General features: G+C 48.5%; 1 protein-coding gene across 1 annotated transcript in view; it reads left to right on the top strand.

Annotated features, from left to right (window-relative positions):
- Positions 1–23,621, top strand: part of USP32 (ubiquitin specific peptidase 32) — a 249,919-nt gene extending 226,298 nt beyond the window's left edge. Inside the window, exons 25-34 of the mRNA XM_056865259.1 lie at positions 547–655; positions 2,388–2,602; positions 3,689–3,873; positions 5,528–5,614; positions 7,267–7,387; positions 7,801–7,992; positions 11,320–11,614; positions 12,644–13,074; positions 21,354–21,446; positions 23,448–23,621. Coding sequence (XP_056721237.1) covers positions 547–655; positions 2,388–2,602; positions 3,689–3,873; positions 5,528–5,614; positions 7,267–7,387; positions 7,801–7,992; positions 11,320–11,614; positions 12,644–13,074; positions 21,354–21,446; positions 23,448–23,621 — 1,902 coding nt within the window. The remainder of the gene's footprint in view (positions 1–546; positions 656–2,387; positions 2,603–3,688; positions 3,874–5,527; positions 5,615–7,266; positions 7,388–7,800; positions 7,993–11,319; positions 11,615–12,643; positions 13,075–21,353; positions 21,447–23,447) is intronic.
- Positions 23,622–24,653: the final 1,032 nt, after the last annotated feature.

The following is a 24,653-nucleotide window of genomic DNA, read 5'->3' on the forward strand; positions in this document are numbered from 1 at the left end:
GCTGAGCCTAGAAAGAGCATCTAGCAGCGCTCAAGGCCACTGCTGAGGGCAGGGATGGGGGAGGGAGGGACCACCTAAGACCCCCCCACCTTACAATTCTGTGTCTTGATGCTAGTCATGAATTAGAGCAATGTCAGCACAGTCCCATCTCATCTAGAAACTAGAAACCTCTGATGGCCAAGCGTAAGCCTGTTTCGGGGTGGGGTGGGAGAGCTTACCAGCGGCTGCCACAGAAGGGGAGGTGTTTGAGAAGGGACCATGCCCAACAGGCAAGCAGCTTGGGACGGTGCAAGATATTTTACCGTTGTTTAATTTATTTGCTCAGTGATTAGTTACGTCTTGTTTTGAGGATTCTGTGAGCTGTTCACAGTAGAGAGGCCTAGTAAAAATCTTTTCCATAAATAATCACAGCTGGCTTTTAAAGATACTAACATGTCCACTTGAAATGGGTGACAAAATTTAGGATGCCGCAGAGCGTAAAAAAACAAAGATTATCCAGTGCTTCATCATATTGACTCATTTAATTCCCCCCCCCCTTTTGCAAAGAACTTCCCTCAAGACAACCAGAAGGTTCGATCAGGGAGCGGCTTGTGTGCGTTTGAGGTACCGATCCCCGGATCCCCCATATCGGCTTCTCCCAGTCCAGTGCAAACAGGTAAAATAAAAAGGTTGGACATTCACCCTGAAGAGATGGCAAGCTTAGGCGAGTGCCACCTAGGGACAGCTGCCAGGCAGTATCTTTTGGCACCACCACTACCACAGCTTGATGCGATACAAAATGCAGATATGAGCCAGGCCTCCCTTGGAAAAGAGGGAAAAGTGATTGGGAGTGGGGAAGGGAGAAAAAACAGTGCTTGATAGAAAAATGTGAGATAGGAGCCCACGTGGCAGCAGGTGGCATCAACGTACCTGTAGGGCTGTGTGTCAGGGGGCAGAAACACTCTAAATGATGGTTGAATTCAGTTCCCTAAAAGACTGAAAGGTGAAGGAGATGCTTGAAAGAAGGCAGCTGATGCCTCTTGGGACCTCCAAGCCGAAGAGAGGTTGAACAGGGGCTGCTTCTCCTTGAGGCCAAAGGTGTAGAAGCTTTATATTCCCGCTTCTTTTTCCTAAAGGAAATACCCAGAGCAGTTAACAACGCAACACTTAAAATGTCATATGAAATATCCAGTAAAGCAGTAATAAATAGTCATCAGAGTGGATGCAGTCCTATGGACACTTTCCTGTGTGTAACCCCTATTGAATGACATGGGACTTACTTCCAAGTAGACCTGTTTAGGTGGGTTCCCGTTCTCTATCAAAACAAATCGATCCCAGGGAAAACCGAGCACAAGTCTAACAGCATCAAGGAACCTTCAGACTGAAAATGAATTAACTTCAACTTCTGTCTGTGTGTGTGTGTGCGGGGGTGGGGGGTACATGATTGCTTCTTTTTTTTTAGACTCCATATAGAAGTTGGAAGGGGCCATGCAGGACATCTAATCCATCCCCCTGCTTAATGCAGGATCAGCCTAGAGCACCCCTGACGAATGAACGGGAGCTCACCACCTCCCTAGGAAGCTGGCATAACATGCTAATCATGATGGGCTAGAATCCTTCTCCTTGCCATGCTGGCTTTCTATATGCATAGTTTGGGTTTCTTTTTTAAATATAAAGGAGCACTCAGTCACATTAAGCCTCCACCTGCAGTGTGAATGGATACAACCCTAGCCTAGGTTGACCAGCTCAGTGGGAACTAGGGCTGAGATTCCACATTGGTCAGGAATTCAGTACCTGTGCTTAAATATACACTCACACAGAAAAATTGTGCCCTTTTATACAGGTAGCAGAGTTTGGGTTCTTCATGTGGAGCACACATGATGGTGGCGGAAAGTCCCGTCAAGCCACAGCCGACTTATGGCGATCCCACAGGGTTTTCAAGGCAAGACGTTGGGAGGTGGTTTTGCCATCGCCTGCCTCCGCGTAGGCTGAGAGAGTTCTGAGAGAACTGGGACTGGCCCAGGGTCACCCAGTAGGCTTCATGTGGAGGAGCGGGGAATTGAACACTGTTGTCTAGGTTAGAGTCCCGCTGCTCTTAACCACTACACCACGCTAGCTCTAGAGAAGAAGAGTTAGTTTTTACATGCTGATTTTCTCTACCATTTAATCAAACCAGCTTACAATCACCTTCCCTTCCCCACAACAGACACCCTGTGAGGTAGGTGGGGCTGAGAGAGTATGACTAGCCCAAGATCACCCAGCTGGTTTCATGTGTAGGAGTGGGGAAACAAATCCAATAGAGCAGACATAGCTCGATGATAATCACACTTCTCTCCTTGCATTTCTTAAATGGTACCAGCCTGGTAAATTGAAGTCCTTAACCCTGTGTTTTTTGTACCTGGGCTTAGATTTCTGCAGCGGGCCAGCAGCTAACGGGATGATCAGCATGCTGATGATGAACGGCGATCTTCCCCGGCCTACCCTGATCCCGAACGGGATGCCAAACACAGTAGTGCCATGCAGGACAGAGAACGGCCTCTCCAACGGGGTGATGAATGGTCACCGGCCCTCTCCTTCAGACAGCCCCTTCATAGGCTACATAATTGCCATCCATAGAAAAATGGTTAGTAGAAAGTGGCTGCGCTTGCGCATCCCTAAGATCTTTTGCATTGTTGTGGGCATGCATGCACCCTTTCCAGTGGGTAGAATTCTGCCTAAATGCATATCATGCTGATGAGTTATAAGGAACCCTAGGTTTTTGTTGTGGTCAAATCCAGCTAGGGCAGATTCATACTCTTAAAAGAATTTAAGGCTCTCTGAAGATTAGACTAATCGGGTCATGGTTTGTGACTCCTACTCTCTCTAACAACCTTTCCTCCTGTTAGCAGGATTGGGCCCTCCTGCCATGCGAGCCAATAACCACACCAGGAGGTGAAAGGAAAAGGTTTATTTGCGATCACAAATCGGTGCCCAAGCATCCAAAAGCCAAGCATATCCTCCCCCACCCCCAAGGCATGCACAATTTATATCTTTTCACATTTGATGAATACATATTCCTTATAAGGCAAGGACAAGTCTTAGTTCTTCTGTTGGCTAAAACTAACATTATCTAGCTTGAGTATACTGCATGTGTAGCCACCCCATAATAGACCATGGCAGGTAGTAAACTAGGCAACTGTAGTTCACTTCTTCAGAAGGTCGACTGAACCGTGTTGTGATTTTCAGCACTTTCTGTGTTCTCCTTATCGTTCCCTGCCAGGGCCGTGAATGCCAGACACAGCTTTTTGCAGCTAAGCAATTGCAGCTATGCTTAAACCTTCAACTCTTATTCTTAATTTGGGCCCGGGTCTTTTAGGCCTGGGTCTCACTCCAGTTTCAGAAAGTGGAGTCAGCTCAACACTGTGGCTGGTGTGTTGAACTTGGATTGGGAAGAGCTAGCTGTAACAATGGCCTGATTCTGTAGGAGGTGGCTTCATAGATTTGTTCATCCGCAAATTGTGAGAATATCACAAGAACTGCTTTAATGGGCTCGATCTAGAACAGCCAGCAACAGACAATAGCTGTTTCCTTACTCATTCCTTGTTTTTCCAAAAGCAGATGGGCTCCTTTCTGTGCCTAAACCACGTGTGTGCGTGCCATCCCTTACGTGTTCTTTTCATTTCCCAATTCAATCTACTTTTAACATTGTTCTTTTCCATTTTGAACATAGATGCGGACGGAACTGTACTTCCTTTCCTCTCAGAAGAATCGACCGAGCCTCTTTGGAATGCCTCTGATCGTTCCTTGCACTGTGCACACGCGGAAGAAGGACTTGTACGATGCAGTCTGGATCCAGGTCTCTCGCCTGGCGAGTCCCCTCCCTCCCCAGGAAGCCAGTAACCACGCTCAGGACTGGTGAGTGGCGGAGCTGCAAATGGGTGGCTACAGGGAGCGAGGGAACCCGCTCTGTACAATGTTTATTTATTTTATCTTAATTTATCTATTAGATTTTTTTTAGTTGCTGCTCGCACAAAGGGTCTCGTGGTGACTTACAACATTAAAATAGTATAAATGAGTTAAACTACATAAAAGCAGGTGACAAATATAAGACATTAACATTAAAATATTAAACTATTAAAAGATGTGGCTGGCACCATCCCACTAACAAAACACCCCAAACTTGTGGGTTACACTCCAAAGGCCGACTTCAAAAGGCAAATTTTTTAAGTTAAAAAGGCTGCATCAACAGAAGTATAGTGTCCAGGTCATGCAAAGTGATGGTATTGCTTTACTCTTCTCTGGTTAGACCTCACCTAGAGTACTGTGTTCAGTTTGGGCACCACAATTTAAGAAGGATGTAGACAAGCTGGAACGTGTCCAGAGGAGGGCAACAGAGATTGTGAGGGGTCTGGAGAAAAAGTCCTATGAGGAAAGGTTGAAGGAGCTGGGCACGTTTAGCCTGAAAAGAAGAAGACTGAGAGGTGATATGATAACCATCTTCAAGTACTTGAAGGGCTGTCATATAGAGGATGGTGCCGAGTTGTTTTCTGTTGCCCCAGAAGGTCAGACCAGAACCAATGGGTTGAAATTAAATCAAAAGAGTTTCTGTCTAGACATTAGGAAGAATTTTCTAACAGAGCAGTTCCTCAGTGGAACAGGCTTCCTCGGGAGGTGGTAAGCGCTCCTTCCCTGGAGGTTTTTAAGAAGAGGTTAAATGGCCATCTGTCACTGGGGGCGTGGGGGGGGGGAGAAAGTTGTGAATTTCCTGCATTGTGCAGGGGGTTGGAGAAGATTACTCTGGTGGTCCCTGCCAACTCTATGATTCTATGATTCAACCATTTGGCCTTGTGTGCTCTGCGGAAACTAAACAAGTCTGGCCGGCACGGGTGTCATCTGAGAGTGCATTCTACAGTGTAGGGGACACAGCTGAGAAGGCCCTTCTCCTGATGACAGCTAATTGAGCCATCCTGGGGCCAGGCACTGGCAAGAGGCCCCTATAGGACGGCCGAAGGGAGCGTGGAGGGTTGTAACGGGAGAGGCGGTTCCATAAGTATGAGGGTCCCAGACCGTTAAGGGCTTTAAAGGTTAACACCAACACTTTGAACTGGATCTGGAGATTAACTGGTAGCTGGTGCAGCTGCCGCAAAATTGGAGTAATATGAGCTGACCATGATGTTTCCATCAGCAACCTGACAGCTGCATTCTGGACTGTCTGCAGTCTCTGAAGCGTTTTCAAGGGCAGCCCTACGTAGAGCGAATTACAGTAGTCCATTCTGGAGGTGACTGTTGCATGGATCAGTGTGGCAAGGTCTGACCCAGACAAACAAGGACAGGAAGAACTAGCACAGGGCAAGTAGATTCTGTTCAACCGGGATCCTGGCGATCTTGACTCAGCCATGAAGCTTACTCGATGACCTGGACTGGTTTTGTGCTCAGCCTGACCCTACCTTGCAGGGTTGGTGTAATGATGAAATGGGGGAGGGACTGCTTTCCTGGGCATTGTAGTGACTTATAAGAAAAAACAATCATGATAGGTCTTAACATGTTAAAAATAATTGTCTGTTCCCAGTGATGACAGCATGGGGTACCAATACCCGTTCACGCTACGAGTGGTTCAGAAGGACGGCAACTCCTGTGCTTGGTGTCCGTGGTACAGGTAAATCTCCCCCCCCCCCCAATTCATGCCAGTCTTCCTAGGGAAACAAAATTCAAGTCCAGGAGCATCTTAATAATAATTATGTGCCATCAATTCACAACCAGCTCACAGTGGCCCCAGGACCTTGGAGGTTTCCAAAGCAAGAGATGGTTTGCCAGTGCCTTCCTCTGCATAGCAATCCCAGTCTTCTTTAGTTTTCTCCAAACCAAATACTAACCGTGCCCAACCTTCATAGCTTCCAAGCTCTAGTGAGCTTGGGCCGTTCAGGCTGCTAGCAGCACTTTAAATACCAACATAAAAATTCCAGGGCATAAACTTTTGTGAGAGTTAAAGGTCAAAGCTTACTTCATCAGAAGTGAGCTTTCACTTAGAACAACTTATACCCTGGAAAAAAATGTTGGTCTCTTAAGATGCTCCTGGACTTGAAATTTCATCTACTGCTTGAATATCCCTTATCCATTCCTTTTATTTCAAGATCATCTGACCAAAAATCTTGAGCGCAACATACATAAGATAAAAACAAAATTTACATGATTGTAGAATGTTAAAATATTATAGGCAATATAACTTTAAATTCTTAGGGTTCATAAATCATTTTAAAATTACAAGTATAACAGAAAAATGAATAACTTTATAAACATAGCGGTATAAGCAGTATGTTAATAATATCTCTGTTTAACACATAATTTAACTTCATCGGGCCTTTAAGGACATTACTATTGCCAAATATTTGGCAACATATCTAGTTATTTCTGGGTCCAAGTCTCCCACCAGTAATGAAACCTCACAGGGGTCAACAGGAAAATGATATCTTGTTAGAATAGGAGCAATCCAGAGGGCCCTGGGTGCAAACTATTGATCACAAAATAAAAGGAGGTGATCGATCGTCTCAATTGCTTCTGATGCGCATGCACATAGCCTATCCGAGAATGGAGTTTTATCAAATCGTCCTCTCAGTTCAGCTGTTGGCAGGACATTCAGTCTGGCGAGCATAAGAATATCCCTTATCCGGACTGCTTGGGACCAGAAGTGGTCTGTATTTTGGATCTTTCTGTATTTTGGAATATTGTGGAATTTTTGCATATACATAATGCGATATCTTGGGAATGGGACCCAAGTCTAAACATGAAATTCATTTATGTTTTATATATACTTTATACACATATCCTGAATATAATTTTAAACAATATTTTTAATTATATGTGCATTGAACCATCAATGGCACTGCTGAGGGCCTGTGAGTAACCAGCTCAAAACGTCCGGTTTTTGGATCAGTCCGGATATCGGATGTCTGGATAAGGGATATTCAGCCTGTACAGCTCAGCACATCTGCTTACCCAAAATCAATCTGAGGGAAGCCAGTCTGTGCAAATGTGTACCCACCCCCTCAATCTCTCTTTCCCTTTTGGAGGGAGACGAGCTGAGCCAACCTAACCCTGTTGCTCTATCTCACAATATCAATGGTGCGAACAACCAAGCAGGGCTCTTCCTGCATCAGTTCATCATCCGCCACACGGATGAAAGCTGCTCGTAACAGTTTCATGAACTTGTGCCGAAACATCGAGAGTAGCTGTACCCTCTTTTGGGAGGGTATCATCATCTGGACCCTTTGCTTTGCATTCTGAGTCGCCCCTTCCTTCTCCCCTACGTAGGTTTTGCCGGGGCTGTAAAATTGACTGCACAGAAGAGGGAGCTTACCTTGGGAATGCATACATAGCTGTTGATTGGGACCCTACAGCGCTTCATCTCCGCTACCAAACATCACAAGAAAGGGTAAAAAAAAAAAAAAAAACACCAAGCAAGATTGTATTTTTTCTGTACTTTTCATAATAGGTATTTATCTGTAGCATTGGTTCCCTGTTGCAAACAGACTTTACCTTATCCTGCTCTACGGGAGTATGAAGATACATTAGTGTTAACAACAACAATTCCTCAAATTTTGTGGTTTGCTCTTGTGGAATTATTCTTCCATACTGGGCAGGATACTCCCTGCCCAGAGAAAGCTAGCCCACAGAGAAGGTCAGGCTACAATGCTTTCCTCTGATATTGTAGTTTTCTACGTGCAGGGAGTTAGGATTTGAATGCTTTTTCATATTAAGAAAAGAGAACCCCCTTCTAGACTCCTATTTCCCCTGATACATCCTGTCCTTTGTGTGTTCTACACTCTTGTTTCTTCTCTCTCCCAGATAGTGGAGGAGCACAGAAGTGTGGAGCAAAGCCGGAGGGGTCAGGCCGAGCCCATCAACCTGGACAGCTGCTTGCGGGCGTTCACCAGCGAAGAGGAGCTAGGCGAGGACGAGATGTACTACTGCTCCAAGTGCAAGACCCACTGCCTGGCCACCAAGAAGCTGGACCTCTGGAGGCTTCCCCCTATCCTGGTACCATTTGCAAGCCCTCCTGGAAGTGTGTCTGAAAGCACATCTCCTTTCGCGGGGCTCCAAAAACACCTGAAGGGGCACCTTTGTTCTGAGTCAAACCACTGGGATGTCGAGCCCCAGTACTTTCTGGTTAAATACAAAAATAACCCTATGCTAAATACAGAAATTAGTAGCAAAGAACAAAACAAAACAGCACAATGGCCAAACTATATACCGTATATACCCGTGTATAAGCCGACCCGCGCATAAGCCGAGGTGCCTAATTTCTCCCCAAAAATGGGGAAAAATTAGGCACCCGCGTATAAGCCGAGGGTCGGCTTATAACCCCTCCCCCCCCCCCACAGGCTTACCTGGGCTCCCAGCAGCAAGTGGCGCGGGCCTGGCGGCGTCGGCGTCACAACTGGGCGAGGGCCGGGGCAGCCTCCCTGCAGCTGCAGAAGGCCGCCCCAGGCCGCCCTCGTGCGGCCGGGCGAGGGCCGGGGCAGCCGGGCGAGGGCCGGGGCAGCCGCCCCAGGCCGCTCTCGGCTGCGAGGAGCGGCGGCTTGGCCGGGCGAGGGCCGGGGCGGCCGGGCGAGGGCCGGGGCAGCCGCCCCAGGCCGCTCTCGGGCCGCGAGAAACGGCGGCGCGGCCGGGCGAGGGCCAGGGCAGCCGCCCCAGGCCGCCCTCGGCTGCGAGAAGCGGCGGCGTGGCCGGGCGAGGGCCGGGGCAGCCTCCCTGCAGCTGCAGGAGGCCGCCCCAGGCCGCTCTTGGCAGAAGGAAGCGGCATGGGCCCGGCGGCGGCGGCAGTAAGTTCCCTCCTCCCTCCTCCTCCCTCCCCTCCCCTACCGTATTGACCCGCGTATAAGCCGAGTTCGGCTTTTTCAGCCCTTTTTTGGGGCTGAAAAACTTGGCTTATACGCAAGTATATACGGTAACACAAAATTATTGTATATCAATATTTTAGAAATTTATATAACAATTGTCCTCAATAGGCACTGCAGGTAAGTACAATATAAACAAGATGATGTCCAAATATTGTCCATAGAATGTGATACTAATTACTTGGGAAGAATTTTTACGGTGTTGCAATGGATAACAAATAAGGACATGTGGATCAGAGCGAGGAAGCCTTATTCTGCAAGGGGAAATGGGAAAGCTATCTAGAATGCCCGTCTCACACTTTTTGTAGCCTCGTTGGTCTGTATTTGACGTCACAACTTTATACTCATCATCCTTGAAGGTGACATTTGAGCCATTGATACTATGGTATATATACAGAAGAAGAAGAATTCATATCTATCACATTGTGTGTGTTAAGTGTCATCAAGTTGCTTCCGACTCATGGCGACCCTATGAATCAAAGTCCTCCAAAACGTCCTATCTTTGACAGCCTTGCTCAGATCTTGCAAATTGAGGGCTGTGGCTTCCTTTATTGAGTCAATCCATCTCTTGTTGGGTCTTCCTCTTTTCCTTCTGCCCTTAACTTTTCCTAGCATGATTGTCTTTTCCAGTGACTCTTGTCTTCCCATAATGTGACCAAAATACGACAGCCTCAGTTTAGTCATTTTAGCTTCTAGGGTCAGTTCAGGCTTGATTTGATCTAGAACCTGATTTTTTTTGCAGTCCATAGTATCCGTAACACTCTCCTCCAACACCAGATTTCAAAGGAGTCTACTTTCTTCCTATCAGCTTTCTTCAATCTATCACATTGGGACTGTTCAATGGATGATATTTGGACATCATCTTGATTATATTGTACTTACCTGCGGTGCCTATCGTGGACAATTGTTATATGTGTGTGTGTGTGTGTGTGTGTGTGTGTGTGTGTGTTAAGTGCCGTCAAGTCGCTTCCGACTCATGGCGACCCTATAAATGAAAGTCCTCCAATTGTTATATACATTTCTAAAATATTGATATACAATAATTGTTTAGATTTCCAGTAATTTCTGGTGGCAGTTCTCCGAGGAGACAGGCTGGGGTCTTTCCTGTACCTGCTCTCCAGGATCATTTTAACAGGCAGTGTCGTGGCTCCTCCTACATGCAAAGTCCACACTCTGCCCCTGAGTTGTGTCCTCTCCCTTTAATAATACACAAAGCTGTCTTGAGAGCCAGCGTGGTGTGGTGGTTAAGAGTGGTGGACTGGAGATCTGGGTTTGATTCCCCACTCCTCCACATGAGTGGCGGATTCTAATCTGGTGAACCGGGTTTGATTCCCCACTCCTACACAGGAAGCCTGCTGGGGGACCTTGGGCTAGTCACAGTTCTCTCCAAACTCTCTCAGCTCCACCTACCTCACAAGGCGTCTGTTATGGGGAGGGGAAGGGAAAGCGATTGTAAGCCGCTTTGAGTGTCCTTAAAAAGGTAGAGAAAATTGAGGTATAAAAACCCAACTCTTCTTCTTCGTTGTCTTCTTGTTCTAAGCCAGATATGTTAGACCACCGAGCCAAAATAGTGCGAGAGCCCTCTTGGCTCAGACCAAGAGCCCATCTAGCTAGCTTGGAGGTGTGGTTAGCACATTGGACTAGGATCCGGGAGACCTGAGTCCCGTGCCCACTGTTCCATGGAAGCCGGCAGGGTGACCATGGTCCAGTCACTCATTCTCAGCCTAGCCTGTTTCACAGGGTTGTGAGAATAAATAAGAGCAGGGAAGAATGGAGTAAGCTGCTTTGGTTCCCCTGTTGGAGAGAAAAGAGGGAGATAAATAAAGCAAAAATTCCTTCACCCTGGTGCGCACAGTTCCTCCAGGACACCTCCCAAGAATTCAGGTAGAGAATGTTTTTCCCCCAGCACCTACTTGGTATCCTTTTGGATGTGGGGGGTCTGGAATTTAATTTACTTCATTTATATCCCACCTTTATCCTCAAGTTGGTTTATGTCATTCTCCTCCATTTTGTCCCCACAACCACCTTGTGAGGTAGGGTAGGCAGAGTGTGCGAGGCTGGCCCAAGGTCATCCGGTAAGCTTCCATGGCAGAGCAGGGTCTGAAACCTGAGTCTCCCAGATCCTTACCACTGCACCCTAACCACTACACCATACTGCCTCTCTGGAATTGGACCTTGTCCATGCTAAGCAGCTGCTCTGCCACTGAGGACTGGACCATGGACTAATAGATTGGGCAGCTAAGTTTCTCTCACTGGATTTTTCTGGCTGTGTGCTTTTAGTCCTGTTCCTCTCTGATTTATGTTGGTTAAATTGTTTTTACTGACATCTTATTGATAGGGGGAGGGGAGGGGAGACATGAGAAGGGTCTTATAAAACCCATTAAAAAAAGAAAGGGACATTGGAATACCCAGGCAGGACAGGCTGAAATAATGTTTTTAACAGAACAGCTGTTTTTCTGCCCCCTAGATAATCCACTTGAAGCGCTTCCAGTTTGTCAATGGTCGCTGGATAAAATCCCAGAAAATTGTCAAGTTTCCCCGGGAGAATTTTGACCCAAGTGCCTTTCTGGTGCCAAGAGATCCCCGCTGCTGGGCGCTGAAGGTGCTGACCCCGCAGGCCGAAGACCTTTCCTTGCCACAGGCCCTGCAGGAGGAGTGTCGGCGGGTGGAGACACCAAACACCGGCGGGGCAGGGGAGGGCGATGCTCTAACCCGCAGCCCCTCCTCCCTCAACGCTTCAAGCATCTTAAACAACATCAAAGGTAGGAGGAATGCCCCCAGACCGGGATTATGGTCCCGCACGGGGTGTGCTGGAGAAACAGATGCCCCATTGACCTCAGTCGGACCAAACACAATGGTTGAATGAATCGTTGACGTTTTTCATGTTTGAATTAGAGGTCACCTTGAACATCTTCTGTGTGTGTGTGTTAAGTGCCGTCAAGTCGCTTCCGACTCATGGCAACCCTATGAATCAATGTCCTCCAAAACGTCCTATCATTAACAGCCTTGCTCAGATCATGCAAACTGAGGGCTGTGGCTTCCTTTATAGAGTCAATCCATCTCTTGTTGGGTCTTCCTCTTTTCCAGCTGCCCTCAACTTTTCCTAGCATGATTGTCTTTTCCAGTGACTCTTGTCTTCTCATAATGTGACCAAAGTACGAAGCCTCAGTTTAGTCATTTTAGCTTCTAGGGTCAGTTCAGGCTTGATTTAATCTAGAACCCACTGATTTGGTTTTTTTGGTAGTCCATGGTATCCATAACACTCTCCTCCAAAACCACATTTCAAAGGAATCTACTTTCTTCCTATCAGCTTTCTTCAGTGTCTAGCTTTCACACCCATACATAGTAATAGGGAATACGATGGCATGAATTAACTTTATCTTGGTGGGCAGTGACACATCCTTACCGTTAAGAATCTTTTCTAGCTCCTTCATGGCTGCCCTTCCCAGTTTCAACCTCCTAATTTCTTGGCTGCATCTTCTACCAGGGTGTGTGCATGTGTTAAAGCCTGAGTGGCTCTGGGCAGTCCGTCTCAGCCTCTTTACATGCTTTCTTTTCCCAGCATCTCCATCTTCTGGGAGGAAATGCTCAGCAGGCTGCCCGTCAAGCAAAATCATGAGCCCGACGAGTTTTGTGTATTTTTTCCAGAGCCCCCTTCGAATATTTTTCTTACTGCATCAGTGACCAGTATGCCCTCGTAACTGTGTGTGTGGGGGGTGGGGTGGGGTGGTTAAAGCCTGAGTGTCTTTGGCTGGTCAGTCTCAGTCTCTTTCCACGCTTTCTCTTCCCAGCATCTCCATCTTCCGGGAGGAAATGCTCGGCAGGCTGCCCGTCAAGCAAAACCATGAGCCCAACCAGTAGCCCAAGGACTTTGGGGAGAGGCAAGGGGCGCCTCCGGCTTCCCCAGTTGTATAAAAACAAACTGTCCGGTAGCAAAGAGAACTTGGATGCCGGGCGCGAGAACGGTACTGATCCGGATCAGAAGGTCACCCCTGACCATGGAGACAGCCTGGGACCGGGGCACGCCTTGGGAGGCAGCCAGGGCGAACTCTTTGCCGCTCAGGACAGTGAAGTGACTTTAGCCAATGGCTACCTTTGCACACAGAACTCGCACAGCGATGGCAGCATCAACGGTCAGCTCGAAACCTGCGGGGAGGAGGAGCTCGGAGACGACCAAAGAGAAGTCTGTAATAACCCCATCTACAACCTATATGCAATTTCGGTAGGTGTGTCCACGCAGGAGTCACAGCCGTGCCCAAAAGCCAGGGACTCGGGGGATTGCAGGGGAGGGGGAGGGGTCTCTGCCATTGTGCAGCTGCTTAAAGGGTAGGGGTGGGTTAGGAACGCAGCCCACAAAGAGAGAGCAAGTGCCAAAGGGGAATATGTTCGGACAGTTAAATTGTCTTCCTGTAAGCCTTTTGCTAGGACTCGCAACGAGTAATGCAGGCTGTGTGTATTGAACACGCTCCCTGAGGACTCCACAGTAGCTCTTGCCTGTCTGACGGAACTGCAGGATTTGGCTTTTGAAAAGGAGGGGAAACCCTAGTCCACAGCAAAGAGATGACCGACTTTGGTGCCTGAAGCGTTGGAAACGAGGAACACATGGTGGAAGGGCACTGTCGTCTCCCTCGTCGCAAACCTCTCCCATTCTGGCCTTTTCCCCAAGCTTCTGATTGAACCCGTTGCTGTCCCTGTTACTATTGTGTGTATTGGCAAGGTCCGTGCTGCCAAACTTTCCAAGAGCACCCAGGAGAACTCGGCCACCGTCATCCTGCTGAAGGCATCCGCTAAATAGTGGTGACTCCTTTTGGTTCCTGTTTTCAGCTTTTATTTTCTGTTTTGTTTCTCAAGCATGGCACTGGCTTTGTCTCTATAAAACGGTAGCTGTCTTCATTCATAAACAGGGTCTGCACTGGGGCCACTCCAGCCCGCCCTGCAGTTTGCAAAGGCCTTGATGGGGCTTCACTTTTCATTCGCTGAACGGGATCAGGGGCCAGCATAAACTTGGCAAGGACCCTCCTGCGGCTCCTGTCCAGAATTGCCTCAAATTCCCCCTGCCTTTTGTGGCACCCCCTCAGTGCCTTTGTGTACAGAGATGCCACAAGAGTACTGAAATGGGGCATGGGGTACAGGATTAAGCTTTGAGAGACTCGGATTTTGTTTTTTAAAAAGGAGTTTCTAGCCCTCAGGACTGTGAAAGGTGTGCTAGAAAACATGTGGGCAGAAGCCAGAAGTGCCTGCTGAATCACATACCAGGTGAAGGTACAGTGGCCTGTACAACTCCTCCCATTTACGCACAACTAACAGAACCCAAATAAATTATGCAGAATAAGCAGACACGTAAACTTGTTGCGGGGGTCACAAAGTTCAGCTTTCTTGGGAACGGCCGAGTTTTGGTGCCACATCCATGGGGCCCTGGTGTCAAGTCAATGCTTAGCTGCTTCAGGTGAGAGGGTGGGAGAATACCCGTAGTGTACAACTTTGTGTATTCCTCTTCTAACAGATGGGACTAGTAGCTCTGTGTCTGAGCTAATACCCTATTAAGTGACAGCAATCTTAAGGCTACATTGGCAGCGGCAGAATTTATCTCAGTCCTTATATCCCTTAAACAATAGATTTAGACTTCTGCTGCTCAAGATTTATGAATCAAGGAGCTTCTAAGGAGGAAAGGAAAGGAAATGTCACAAGCATACTTTAGTGTCACATGGAACACCTCTTCACAGCGGCCTTGCTAAGGGTGGCCATGGTTGACTTGGCTACTTTCCAGAACCAGGAGGCCTGTCTTACAGGCACAATATTGAAATTGTGTTTCAGATTGCTCGCTTTTGAGTGTCGCATCCAGGATGTGTTGAGAGAGCTGGCAAATATGTACGACTTTTGGGAGCAGGTACTGTAGGTATCCAATATATAAGGTTCATCTGCGTGGCTTCTATGCAGTCCCACATTGTGGGACTGCGCAGGCACAGGCCAGCCACAGATAAGATTTGTCAGCTTCTAGCAAAATCTAAAAGAGAGTGCTCCCCCTCCCCTTGGGGCATGCAATCTCCCCGCCCACGGTCACATGACCCAAGGGGGAGGGAGCACTCTTCCCTCCAGTTCTCTTTCTGCCGCCACGGAGAGAGAACATGTCAGCACCTTCCTCTAGCCATGGAGCCCAAAAAAGCTCCACTTTTCAAGAAATGTAGTGTGTGTGGTACTAAGATGGCGAAGAATGATTCCCACAGTGAATGCCTCCTTGTCTGGGGGAAGGCCACATTCCGGCAACTTGTAAAAGTTGCTCCAAATTCACCAATAAGACCTTGAGGGTTCGGTCGACTCGATTAATTTCTCTACAAAGAGTCGCTTCGCCCACGAGGTCGTTCTGCTGAACCGGGTACTTCAACTGGTAAGTCCCAACTCGATGTGGGATCACTACAAAAAAGTCCAAAAAAGTTGGCCCTTCTAAGAAGCCTTCCTCCATCGTTATTCGGCCAGCAAAGTTTATTGCTCTGGTTTTGCAAGATGGCCGCGGTTCATCACACCATGCTTCCCGCTCCTAATCGCCTCGGCGTCGATCACCTTCGAGGTCGCCGAAGTCCCTTCGACGCCGATCGCCTTCGGCATCCCCTCAACACTGATCCCACGCCAAGTCGCCTCGCTCGCCTCGTCCATCTGAGTTGCAAGCTCCCGATGAAGCTGCACAGCAGCCCATTACCATCGAGGATTCGCCTCCTCATTCCCTGGCTACCCCCTCGGTTCCGTGTCTGAGCAGGGCCCAGGAAGACTCGGCTGAGTTCAAACAGCACCTCCTTCACCTCTATAAAGATGTGCCTCCGGTGCTTAACAAGTCCCCAAGTCCTGATGATAAAGGGCCTCGGGCAAAACCTACAGAGCTCCAGGTCGGTGCCGATCAACCACCCCCTCCTATGAGTGCTCATCAAGACTCCCAACGTTCGGTTGGAAGGAACCAAGCGGAGTCTCCTAAGGGTTCGTCCCATCTCGAGCCCGGCCAACGGCCTCGGCGTCAATCGACTTCTCGGCGCCAGTCTCGATCTCCGGCTTCGTCCGGATCCACTCGGCATCGGTCGAACTCGCGCCGTCGCCGATCTACCCATCGGAGTCGATCTTCTTCTCGTTGTCCATCTTCTTCTCGACGTTGAGCCGATCATCAGAGTCGATCCGCTTCCTGCAGACGCCGGTCATCTTCTCGTCGGAGTCGATCCCATTGTCGGAGCCGTTCGTCCCGTCGGAGCCGTCAGGGCCGATCCAGTCGTCGGCGCCGATCCATTTCTCGCTGCTCCCACTCTCATCGATCTTCATCTAGACAGTCTTCTTCCGGTCATAGCCGTTCATCCCGCTCACGTACCCCAGCCGTTCAACAACACCAGTCATCATCTAAACAGTCAGTTACCGGACATTGGCGTTCACTTCATCCACTTGGTACAGATGTTCACCGTTCTTTATCCAAACAGCCAAACACCGGACATAGCCGTTCACTTCGTTCACGCAGTCCGATCAGCCTGAGGCGCCGCTACTCCTCTAGGAGCCGGTCTCCCTCTCGTCAGCATCGAGAGGTTTCTCGACGCTGATATCTTACTCCTTCCATCTGCTCGGGCTCTTCGGTCGACCGTCGTCGTCACCGACGCTCCCGGTCATGCTCGCCTTCTGGAGGCTCTCGTCGGCGTCGACACACACCGTCTCATCGTCCTGATGATCTTTCCAAGGATTCCATTCGTCCAAGGCAAGAGTCGCTTCGCAAGCCTCCCCTCTCCAGGTCTCCTTCTATGTCAAGGGACACTGATCCATCCGAGTATGACGCCTCCTACTCCCAGGATGAGGCTGAGGAATCCCGCACTTCAGCTCCCTCACCCGAGGATACTGTTGGGGACTCTAAGCCGCTCTCTCCTACGGGAGATGTCCGTTTATATGCGGAGCAGTTCATCCACATGGCGAAAGCTCTCAAAATTGAGTTTAAGCCAGAGGACTCCGGCCCTATGGATGATATTATGGATATCCTCCATAACCCTGACGTAGGCCCCGTGGCCCTTCCTATGATAAAGAGCATTCTGGAAGTGATCCGTAACAACTGGGCTAAGCCTGCTTTTCTTTACCAGCATCCCCCTCCTAATTCCGTAATAGTGGAGGCTTTGCCTGGTAGATATAGGTCTGGAGCACACTCCTCACCCTAGGATAAGGAAGGCCGTAAACTAGATACCCTTGCCAGAAAAATTTACACTTCCACTGCGGTGGGTCTCTGCATTTCCAGTTTCCTTGCCATCATGGCCAGGTATCAGTACTCCCTCTGGAATTGTATATCCCCTCAAATCTCCATCCTTCCCGACCATCAACGTCCCTCGGCAGTAGCCATTCAGTCCAAAGGCATGTCCCTCGCAAGGCAACAGCTTACAGCTGCACGCCATGTGGCGGATTCCTCTAGTAAAGCCATTGCCTCTGCCATTGTCATTCGCCGGCATGCCTGGCTGCGCCAGTCTGCTCTCCCCTATGACACTTGAGCCCCTATTGAGGCCCTTCCTTTTGAAGGGACATCCTTGTTCAGCGACCAAACTGATACTTTCCTGGATCACCTGAAAAAGAACAAAACAAATGCCAAATCCTTAGGGATTGCTCCCCAAGTCCCGATTTTAAGCGGCGTTATTTTGGCCGTCAAGCCAACCAATCTTCCTGCCCACATCGTCGCCAGGGTTCCTTCCAACAACCCTCCTTCTGCCCGTCCTTTCCCCACCCGCAGCAGGACAGGAAGTTCCCACCCAAACCCAGGGTCCGTAAAGGCCCCAGAGGGTTTCCCGGCCATTTCAACAAACTGAAGCAGGCATGACTAGACGTGTCTGCTTGCTTTCTTGATTGCCTGTCAGCTTTCTACCATTCATGGTCTGCTATTACCACTGATGTTTGGGTTCTCAAAATAATAAATGTTGGTTACTTCATAGAATTTGATATGTTACCTCCATACAGGCCCACGGGCCGCTCCCTCCATACAGGCCCACGGGCCGCTCCCTTTCGCCAGCCCCAAACCTACTCGTACAAGAGGTTACCACTCTCCTGTCTAAGGGAGCCATTTCAGAGGTTGCACCTTCAGAACGGAATCACGGGTTTTACTCCCACTTTTTTCTTGTGGATAAAAAAGGGGGGAAGCGCCCTATCCTGGATCTCCAGGACCTTAACGCCTTTATTATGACCAGGAAGTTCCTTGTACTCACGCTCCCAGAAGTGCTTCCCCTCCTGGATAAACATATGTGGTTCGTGGTGTTAGATCTCCGCGACGCTTATTTCCACATCGCAACTCATACTGAGTGTCGCCAATACCTAAGGTTTGAATGCAATGGAAAATGTTACCAGTACAGTGTGTTGCCCTTCGGGTTGTCCACAGCCCCCAGGACATTTACGAAGTGCCTTGCAGTGGTGGTAGTCCACCTTGCTCTGAAGGGTTGCGTAATATTTCCCTACCTTGATGATTGGTTGGTAGTGGGTCCTTCACAATCGGAATTGGCCACACAGGTGGACTTAATCCTCTCAGTCCTTAACAATCTGGGTCTTTTGGTTAATTTTTCTAAGTCTAAGCTTGTACCTGCGCAAATACAAACCATCATTGGGGCACAGTTGGATGCTGTCCAAGCCAGAGCCTTCCTCCCTGTACAGAGGGCTCGCACCATCCAAAAAATGGTGGCTAAATTCACAAAAAAACGGTTTCAAATGGCCCATCATATACAGAAATTGTTAGGCCTCATGGCCTCTACTACGGCCGTGGTGGAGTTTGCAAGGCTCCGTATGCGCCCGCTCCAAAACTGGTTCCTCCAGGTGTTCAGGCTCAATGTTGATCCCCAATACAAACACCTTTCCATCCCTACATATGTTATTTCTTCCTTGCAGTGGTGGGCACATGATGCCAACATCCTCTCAGGTGTCCCCTTTCATCGCCCTTCTCCTCAGAGGTACCTGTTCACAGATGCTTCCCTGTCAGGCTGGGGAGCTCATTGTGGTGATCTTACGGCCTGGGGTACTTGGTCTTCCCTAGAATCCCGGTTGCACATCAGTTTGTTGGAGCTGTGTGCTATCCGTCTTGCTCTGTCTTCATTCACAGGGCACCTGGACGGACAGCACATTCAGATCGCCACAGACAGCTCCACCGCCCAGTTCTATATAAACAAGCAGGGTGGCACAGGGTCCGTTTCGCTCTCCAAGGAAGCCAGCGACATCTGGGAATGGGCCATAGCTCACTGCGCTACTCTCGTAGCGATTCACGTTGCGGGCAAGAGCAATACACTAGCAGACGCTCTAAGTCGCCTTCCCAATCAAGCGCACGAGCTCACCCTGAGCAGCGATTGTCGTCACCAAATATTCCGCCATTGGGGTTGTCCGCAAATAGACCTTTTTGCCACACACCTCAACTCAGTGTGTCCCAGGTTCTATTCGAGGGCGGGAGCCAGCCCGAGCTCAGTGGGAGATGCCTTTCAGGCAGTTTGGAACCGGGCTCTGTTTTATCTCTTTCCCCCATTCCCTCTACTTCACAAGGCCCTAGCCAAGGTGAACCACGACAAGACAGATGCCATCATTGTCACTCCGTTTTGGCCCAGGAGGTCATGGTTCGCAGTGCTCATGTCACTTGCACAAGGGAATTACATTCTTCTTCCGAGGAATCCCTCCCACTCCCCCCCAGACCTGCAGCTTGCGGCCTGGAGGGTGCTACCCCGGGGCAGTGGTCCGACAGGGTAGCTAAGGTCCTGCTGCATTTGTTAAAGTCTTCCACACGGCGGTCCTACGACGCTAAATGGAGACGTTTTTTTGATTGGGTTAAGGTTAAAAATATTTCACCAATCAATTGCCCACTGTCTGTTGTGTTTGATTACCTTCTATCCCTCAAAAATGATGGCTTATCTAATTCTTCCATTAAAGTTTACTTAGCTGCAGTATCAGCTTTTCATCCGGATATTGACTCCTTCTCAGTTTTTTCTCATCCCCTTTCCAAAATGTTTTTGAAGGGTCTTAATAACTTGTACCCTCCTGTCACTCCACCAGTTCCCCAGTGGAGTCTCTCCTTAGTCCTTTCACAACTCATGAGACCTCCGTTTGAGCCATTAGCTACTTGCGAATTGGCCTTACTATTGTTCAAGGTGGCCTTTTTAGTCGCCATTACCTCGGCAAGGAGGGTGAGCGACATGTCAGCACTGTCACATTCCCCTCCTTATACTAAGTTCCACTCGGATAGGGTAGTATTAAAGCCTAAGATTTCCTTTTTACTTAAGGTTGTTTCAGCCTTCCACCTTACACAGGACATTGTCCTTCCCGTTTTTTCCCCTCACCCATCCTCTGATGCTGATAGAGCATTACATTCCCTCAATGTCCGCAGAGCCCTTCTTTTTTACATTAAAAGGTCTCAGAACTTCCGTAAAGATGACAACCTTTTTGTTTGCTTCGGCGGACACGCAAGGGTCGTCGTGCTTCTCCTCAGACCCTCTCAAGGTGGATCACGTCAACCATCAAAATGGCATATGAGTTTGCTCACCAGGAGTGCCCTCCTATGATCAAAGCGCATTCTACCAGAGCGTATGCGGCAGATCTCCGGGACATCTGTAAGGCTGCTACCTGGTCCACACTCTATACGTTTATGAAACACTATGCTTTGGATGTGGACTCTGCAAGAGATGCAGCCGTGGGACGTGCCGTACTGCGGTCTTTATTTCGGTGACTGTCCCACACCCACCGTCCTGGTAAGCGAGCTCGCTACTCTCCCAATGTGGGACTGCATAGAAGCCACGCAGATGAAAAACAGAGTTTCACTTACCTGTAACTGTTGTTCATCTGGTGGATCTTCTATGCGGGCACACATCCCTCCCTCCTTCCCCGCTGTGGGACCTCTCTGCTAGACCAGTGGTTGGTTCTGTGGCGGCAGGTTGGAGAACTGGAGGGAAGAGTGCTCCCTCCCCCTTGGGTCATGTGACCGTGGGTGGGGAGATTGCATGCCCCAAGGGGAGGGGGAGCACTCTCTTTTAGATTTTGCTGGAAGCTGACAAATCTTATCCGTGGCTGGCCTGCGCCTGCACAGTCCCACAATGTGTGCCTGCCTAGAAGATCCACCAGATGAACAACAGTTACAGGTAAGTGAAACTCTGTTTTTTCCTTTGCAATATGCCAAAGGTCATACTGAGTATCGTAAAAAATCAAGAGGCAGTCTGCAGTGCAAGAAAAATGAGTCGAAGGATTGAAAAGTTTACATCCAAGGTTGTGTGTATTTTTGCAGTTGTGTGATTGCATCACCTTAGGCACAGGAAGTGTGATTGGGTGCTTTTTTTTTTAAGTACCAAATTTTTAATCCTTGTGATTTCATAGATGGGCTTTGAATGTGTGTCAGTAATACTTGGTGATAAAGGTGAATTCTACCTTATAGGGCATAAGAGCTGCATTATAAACTTTGAACTAATTTTGAAAGTGCATTGGATGTCGCAAACTTGAGAAAGTCAGACGGAGGGTCTTCCCTTCTTGTAACCCGGGCCTTTCTTTTTCCAGTGCCATTCAGGAATTATGGGAGGAGGTCACTACGTCACTTATGCCAAAAACCCTAATGACAAGTGGTATTGTTACAACGACAGCAGCTGTAAGGTAAGCGCTTCCTTTCTCCAGAGACTATCAAGGAGGTCCTGGTAGAGTTAACCTGGGAGGGGTTTTGGAGATCAAGTAGCTGTGGAGTATGAGCGCTCCAGCATCTATTCATTGGGCAAAGCTGGGGGCTTCCACCTGGCATGGGTCTTTCTAGGGCTGTTCCGCTGATGGAGTGGCCTGGCCTCAGAGTACACGAGACCTTGTGGTTTCCTGGCCTGCGCTCCTGTTTTTCCACAGGTTGGGAAGGGAGGCAGAAAAGGAAGGCCCTGTGCAGAACAAGGATGTTTTTTGGTGCCTGGGGTAGAAAATCAAGATTGAGCCCCTGTTGATAAACATTTCCTGAGTGTTCAGAGATCACAGACACTGTTCAATCCCTGTTCATAATCCCCATTAGAGGGAAGGAAACCCCAGTTTGTTACAGCACCCTGATAAAGATGTTAATTAACTAACCGGAGTTAGTTTGTAGACTTCCTAAACTAACACATCCTGATGGATGGTGCTGAGTGGTTTTCTGTTGCCCCAGAAGGTCAGACCAGAACCAACGGGTTAAAATTAAATCAGAAGAGTTTCCATCTAGACATTAGGAAGAGTTTTCTAACAATTAGAGCGGTTCCTCAGTAGAACGGGTTTACCACCTGGTATGCTCTCCTTCCCTGGACATTTTTAAGCAGAGGCTAGATGGCCATCTGTCAGCAATGCTGATTCTATGACCTTAGGCAGATCATGAGAGGGAGGGCATGTTGGCCATCTTCTGGGCATGGAGTAGGAGTCACTGGGGGTGTGGGGGGGAGGTAGTTGTGAATTTCCTGCATTGTGCAGGGGGTTGGAATAGATGACCCTGGTGGTCCCTTCCAACTCTATGATTCTGTGATCACCATCCACGGTTTCCCCTCTGAATGGTGGAGGCAAACATGAGCAGAGTATGAACTCTGATGCCAAGAATGAGCTTCCACTGTTGATGTTAGATACGTGCAATTTCCCCAGCTGGGAGACACACACACGTGGGCCGTTCTCCAGAAAGCATGTTTAGACTTCGGTCCACAGTCCGGAAAGCCCAACTTGAGGATACAAACAGGCTTCCTCGGGAGGTGGTGAGCTCTTCTTCCCTGGAGGTTTTTAAGCAGAGGCTAGATGGCCATCTGTCAACAATGCTGATTCGATGACCTTAGGCAGATGATGAGGGAGGGCACCTTGGCCATCTTCTGGGCATGGAGTAGGGGTCACTGGGGGTGTGGGGGGGAGTTTGTTGTGAATTTCCTGCATTGTGCAGGGAGTTGGACTAGATGACCCTGGTGGTCCCTTCCAACTTTATAATTCTATGATTCTTTGCTCCACCTGTGGAAATAAGCCACAAACAAAAATCTTGGTTATGTTGAGGACTTCTGAATCATAAATAGTGAAAGCTGCTGGTCTCCATTCCAACCAAAAAAGCAGCAAAAGAACGGTTTCCCATATGTAGAAAATCTTTAAATACTTGACAGGCAGTCCAGGAATGCAGAAAAATATTACTTTGTAAAATTAACCAAAAGAGAGAAGTGGGGGGTGGGAGGTTGGCTCCTTAAAGCGCTAACAGTGGTCCGGGCATGCTCCAGGAGGTGCAGAATGTTGAGTGTGGATGAAGGGAAGGTGGGGAAGCTTAGAGAATCCCGGAGGTCAAGATTTTGAGGGGCGGTTTCCCAAATCCTGCCCTTTCCCCTTGCAATTCTCCAATTGACCAACATGTAACGACGATTGACCTTTTCCCTACCCTACATAAGCGGGGTCACTTCTCTTGAAGAGGTTCAGCCCTGTACGGCATGAGACATGTCCTTCCCCCAGCAAGGCTCAGGTTGAACAAAAGCGCTCTGTTCAGAATGAGTGTGGGGGGGGGGCAGGTCAGAAGGCCACGCGTATGACACCTATATAGCGTAGATTTAATTTTTAGAAGAGTTGCATTATTATTTTTAAAGTGGACGTTTTTATTGTGAGGAGGAAGAAAAATCTACACTTCCCTCCTTCCAGGAATTGCATCCTGACGAAATTGACACGGACTCCGCCTACATCCTTTTCTATGAGCAGCAAGAGGTGGACTATGCCCAGTTCCTGCCCAAGATCGACGGCAAGAACATGGCGGACACGAGCAGCATGGATGAGGACTTTGAGTCGGACTACAGGAAGTACTGCGTTCTGCAGTAAGCGGGGGGACGGGGCTTCCTGAGGGCGTCACCCCCCCAACCGCACCTTTCGGTGGAAGTCAGCTTTGGCTAAATGTAGTTTTTATTTTTTTATTTTCCCTCTTGTGATCTGAAAGCACAACTAGAGAGAGAGAAAAACAAAAGTAGTCCTGATTAAATAGCAGTTCACATCATGAGATAGCGTTGGTTTTGTTCAGATCTCTCGCGGCGTGCTTGAAAACATTTGTCTGCTTTTTCTTTCTTCTTTTTTTTTTTTAAAAAAAACCTTGCCTTTGCCCTTTAAACTGGTTTGTTGTTATCAAACTAGGGTCAAATTAGTTAAATTTTAAATAACCTCAAAGAAGAGCTGACTGGGAGTAACATCAAGATTTCTCTTTGTTTTTAATGAATTACTCTTAGGAAAAGGGAAAATGAAACCTTTTTAAGGCTCTGTTTAGCTACAAGAGAATTAACACGTAGTGTTGTCGCCTGACAGCATGAAATGGCTACCTCCTATTTCTGAAGTTTTATTCCATTTTTGTGGCCAGATCAGGAAGGCAAAGTTAGGGAACGTGCACAAAAGTGACATTGGGCTGGGGAGTCCCCCCCCTGTTGTTTCCCACCTTTCCAGTTTCTTCCTCTTGTGCTTGCTGACAACCCGTTAACATCTGTGAACCGACTTGCTTTCTGAAGAATGTTCTTGACATTTGGGCTGTGCAGTATCTCTGCAGGAATGGCCAGAGGGGTTTTTCTCCTCATCTTTGCTGTGTTGGAAACCTGGGAGGTGTGCAGGGAGGAGAGGGAAGATGTGAATGGTTGTATCTGCATTGTTAATCTGAAGCTCCAAGAGAAAAGATTGGTGGGGGTGGGGAGTGTCCACCCATGGGTAATGGTGTGCCTATAATGAAGGGTTTTTCTGTTCACTTTAGTTTGTGGCTGCATGTAGCAAGCATTCCCCGACATCCATGTGAAAGCCCCCCCCCTCCCCGTTGAGGGCGCTGGGACCATCCCTTCCTTAGGAAATTCTTGTACCCCCATCACAGATGTTCCTTGC

The sequence above is a fragment of the Euleptes europaea genome, chromosome 19 (genome assembly GCF_029931775.1).
Source record: "Euleptes europaea isolate rEulEur1 chromosome 19, rEulEur1.hap1, whole genome shotgun sequence".
Lineage (NCBI taxonomy): Eukaryota > Metazoa > Chordata > Lepidosauria > Squamata > Sphaerodactylidae > Euleptes > Euleptes europaea.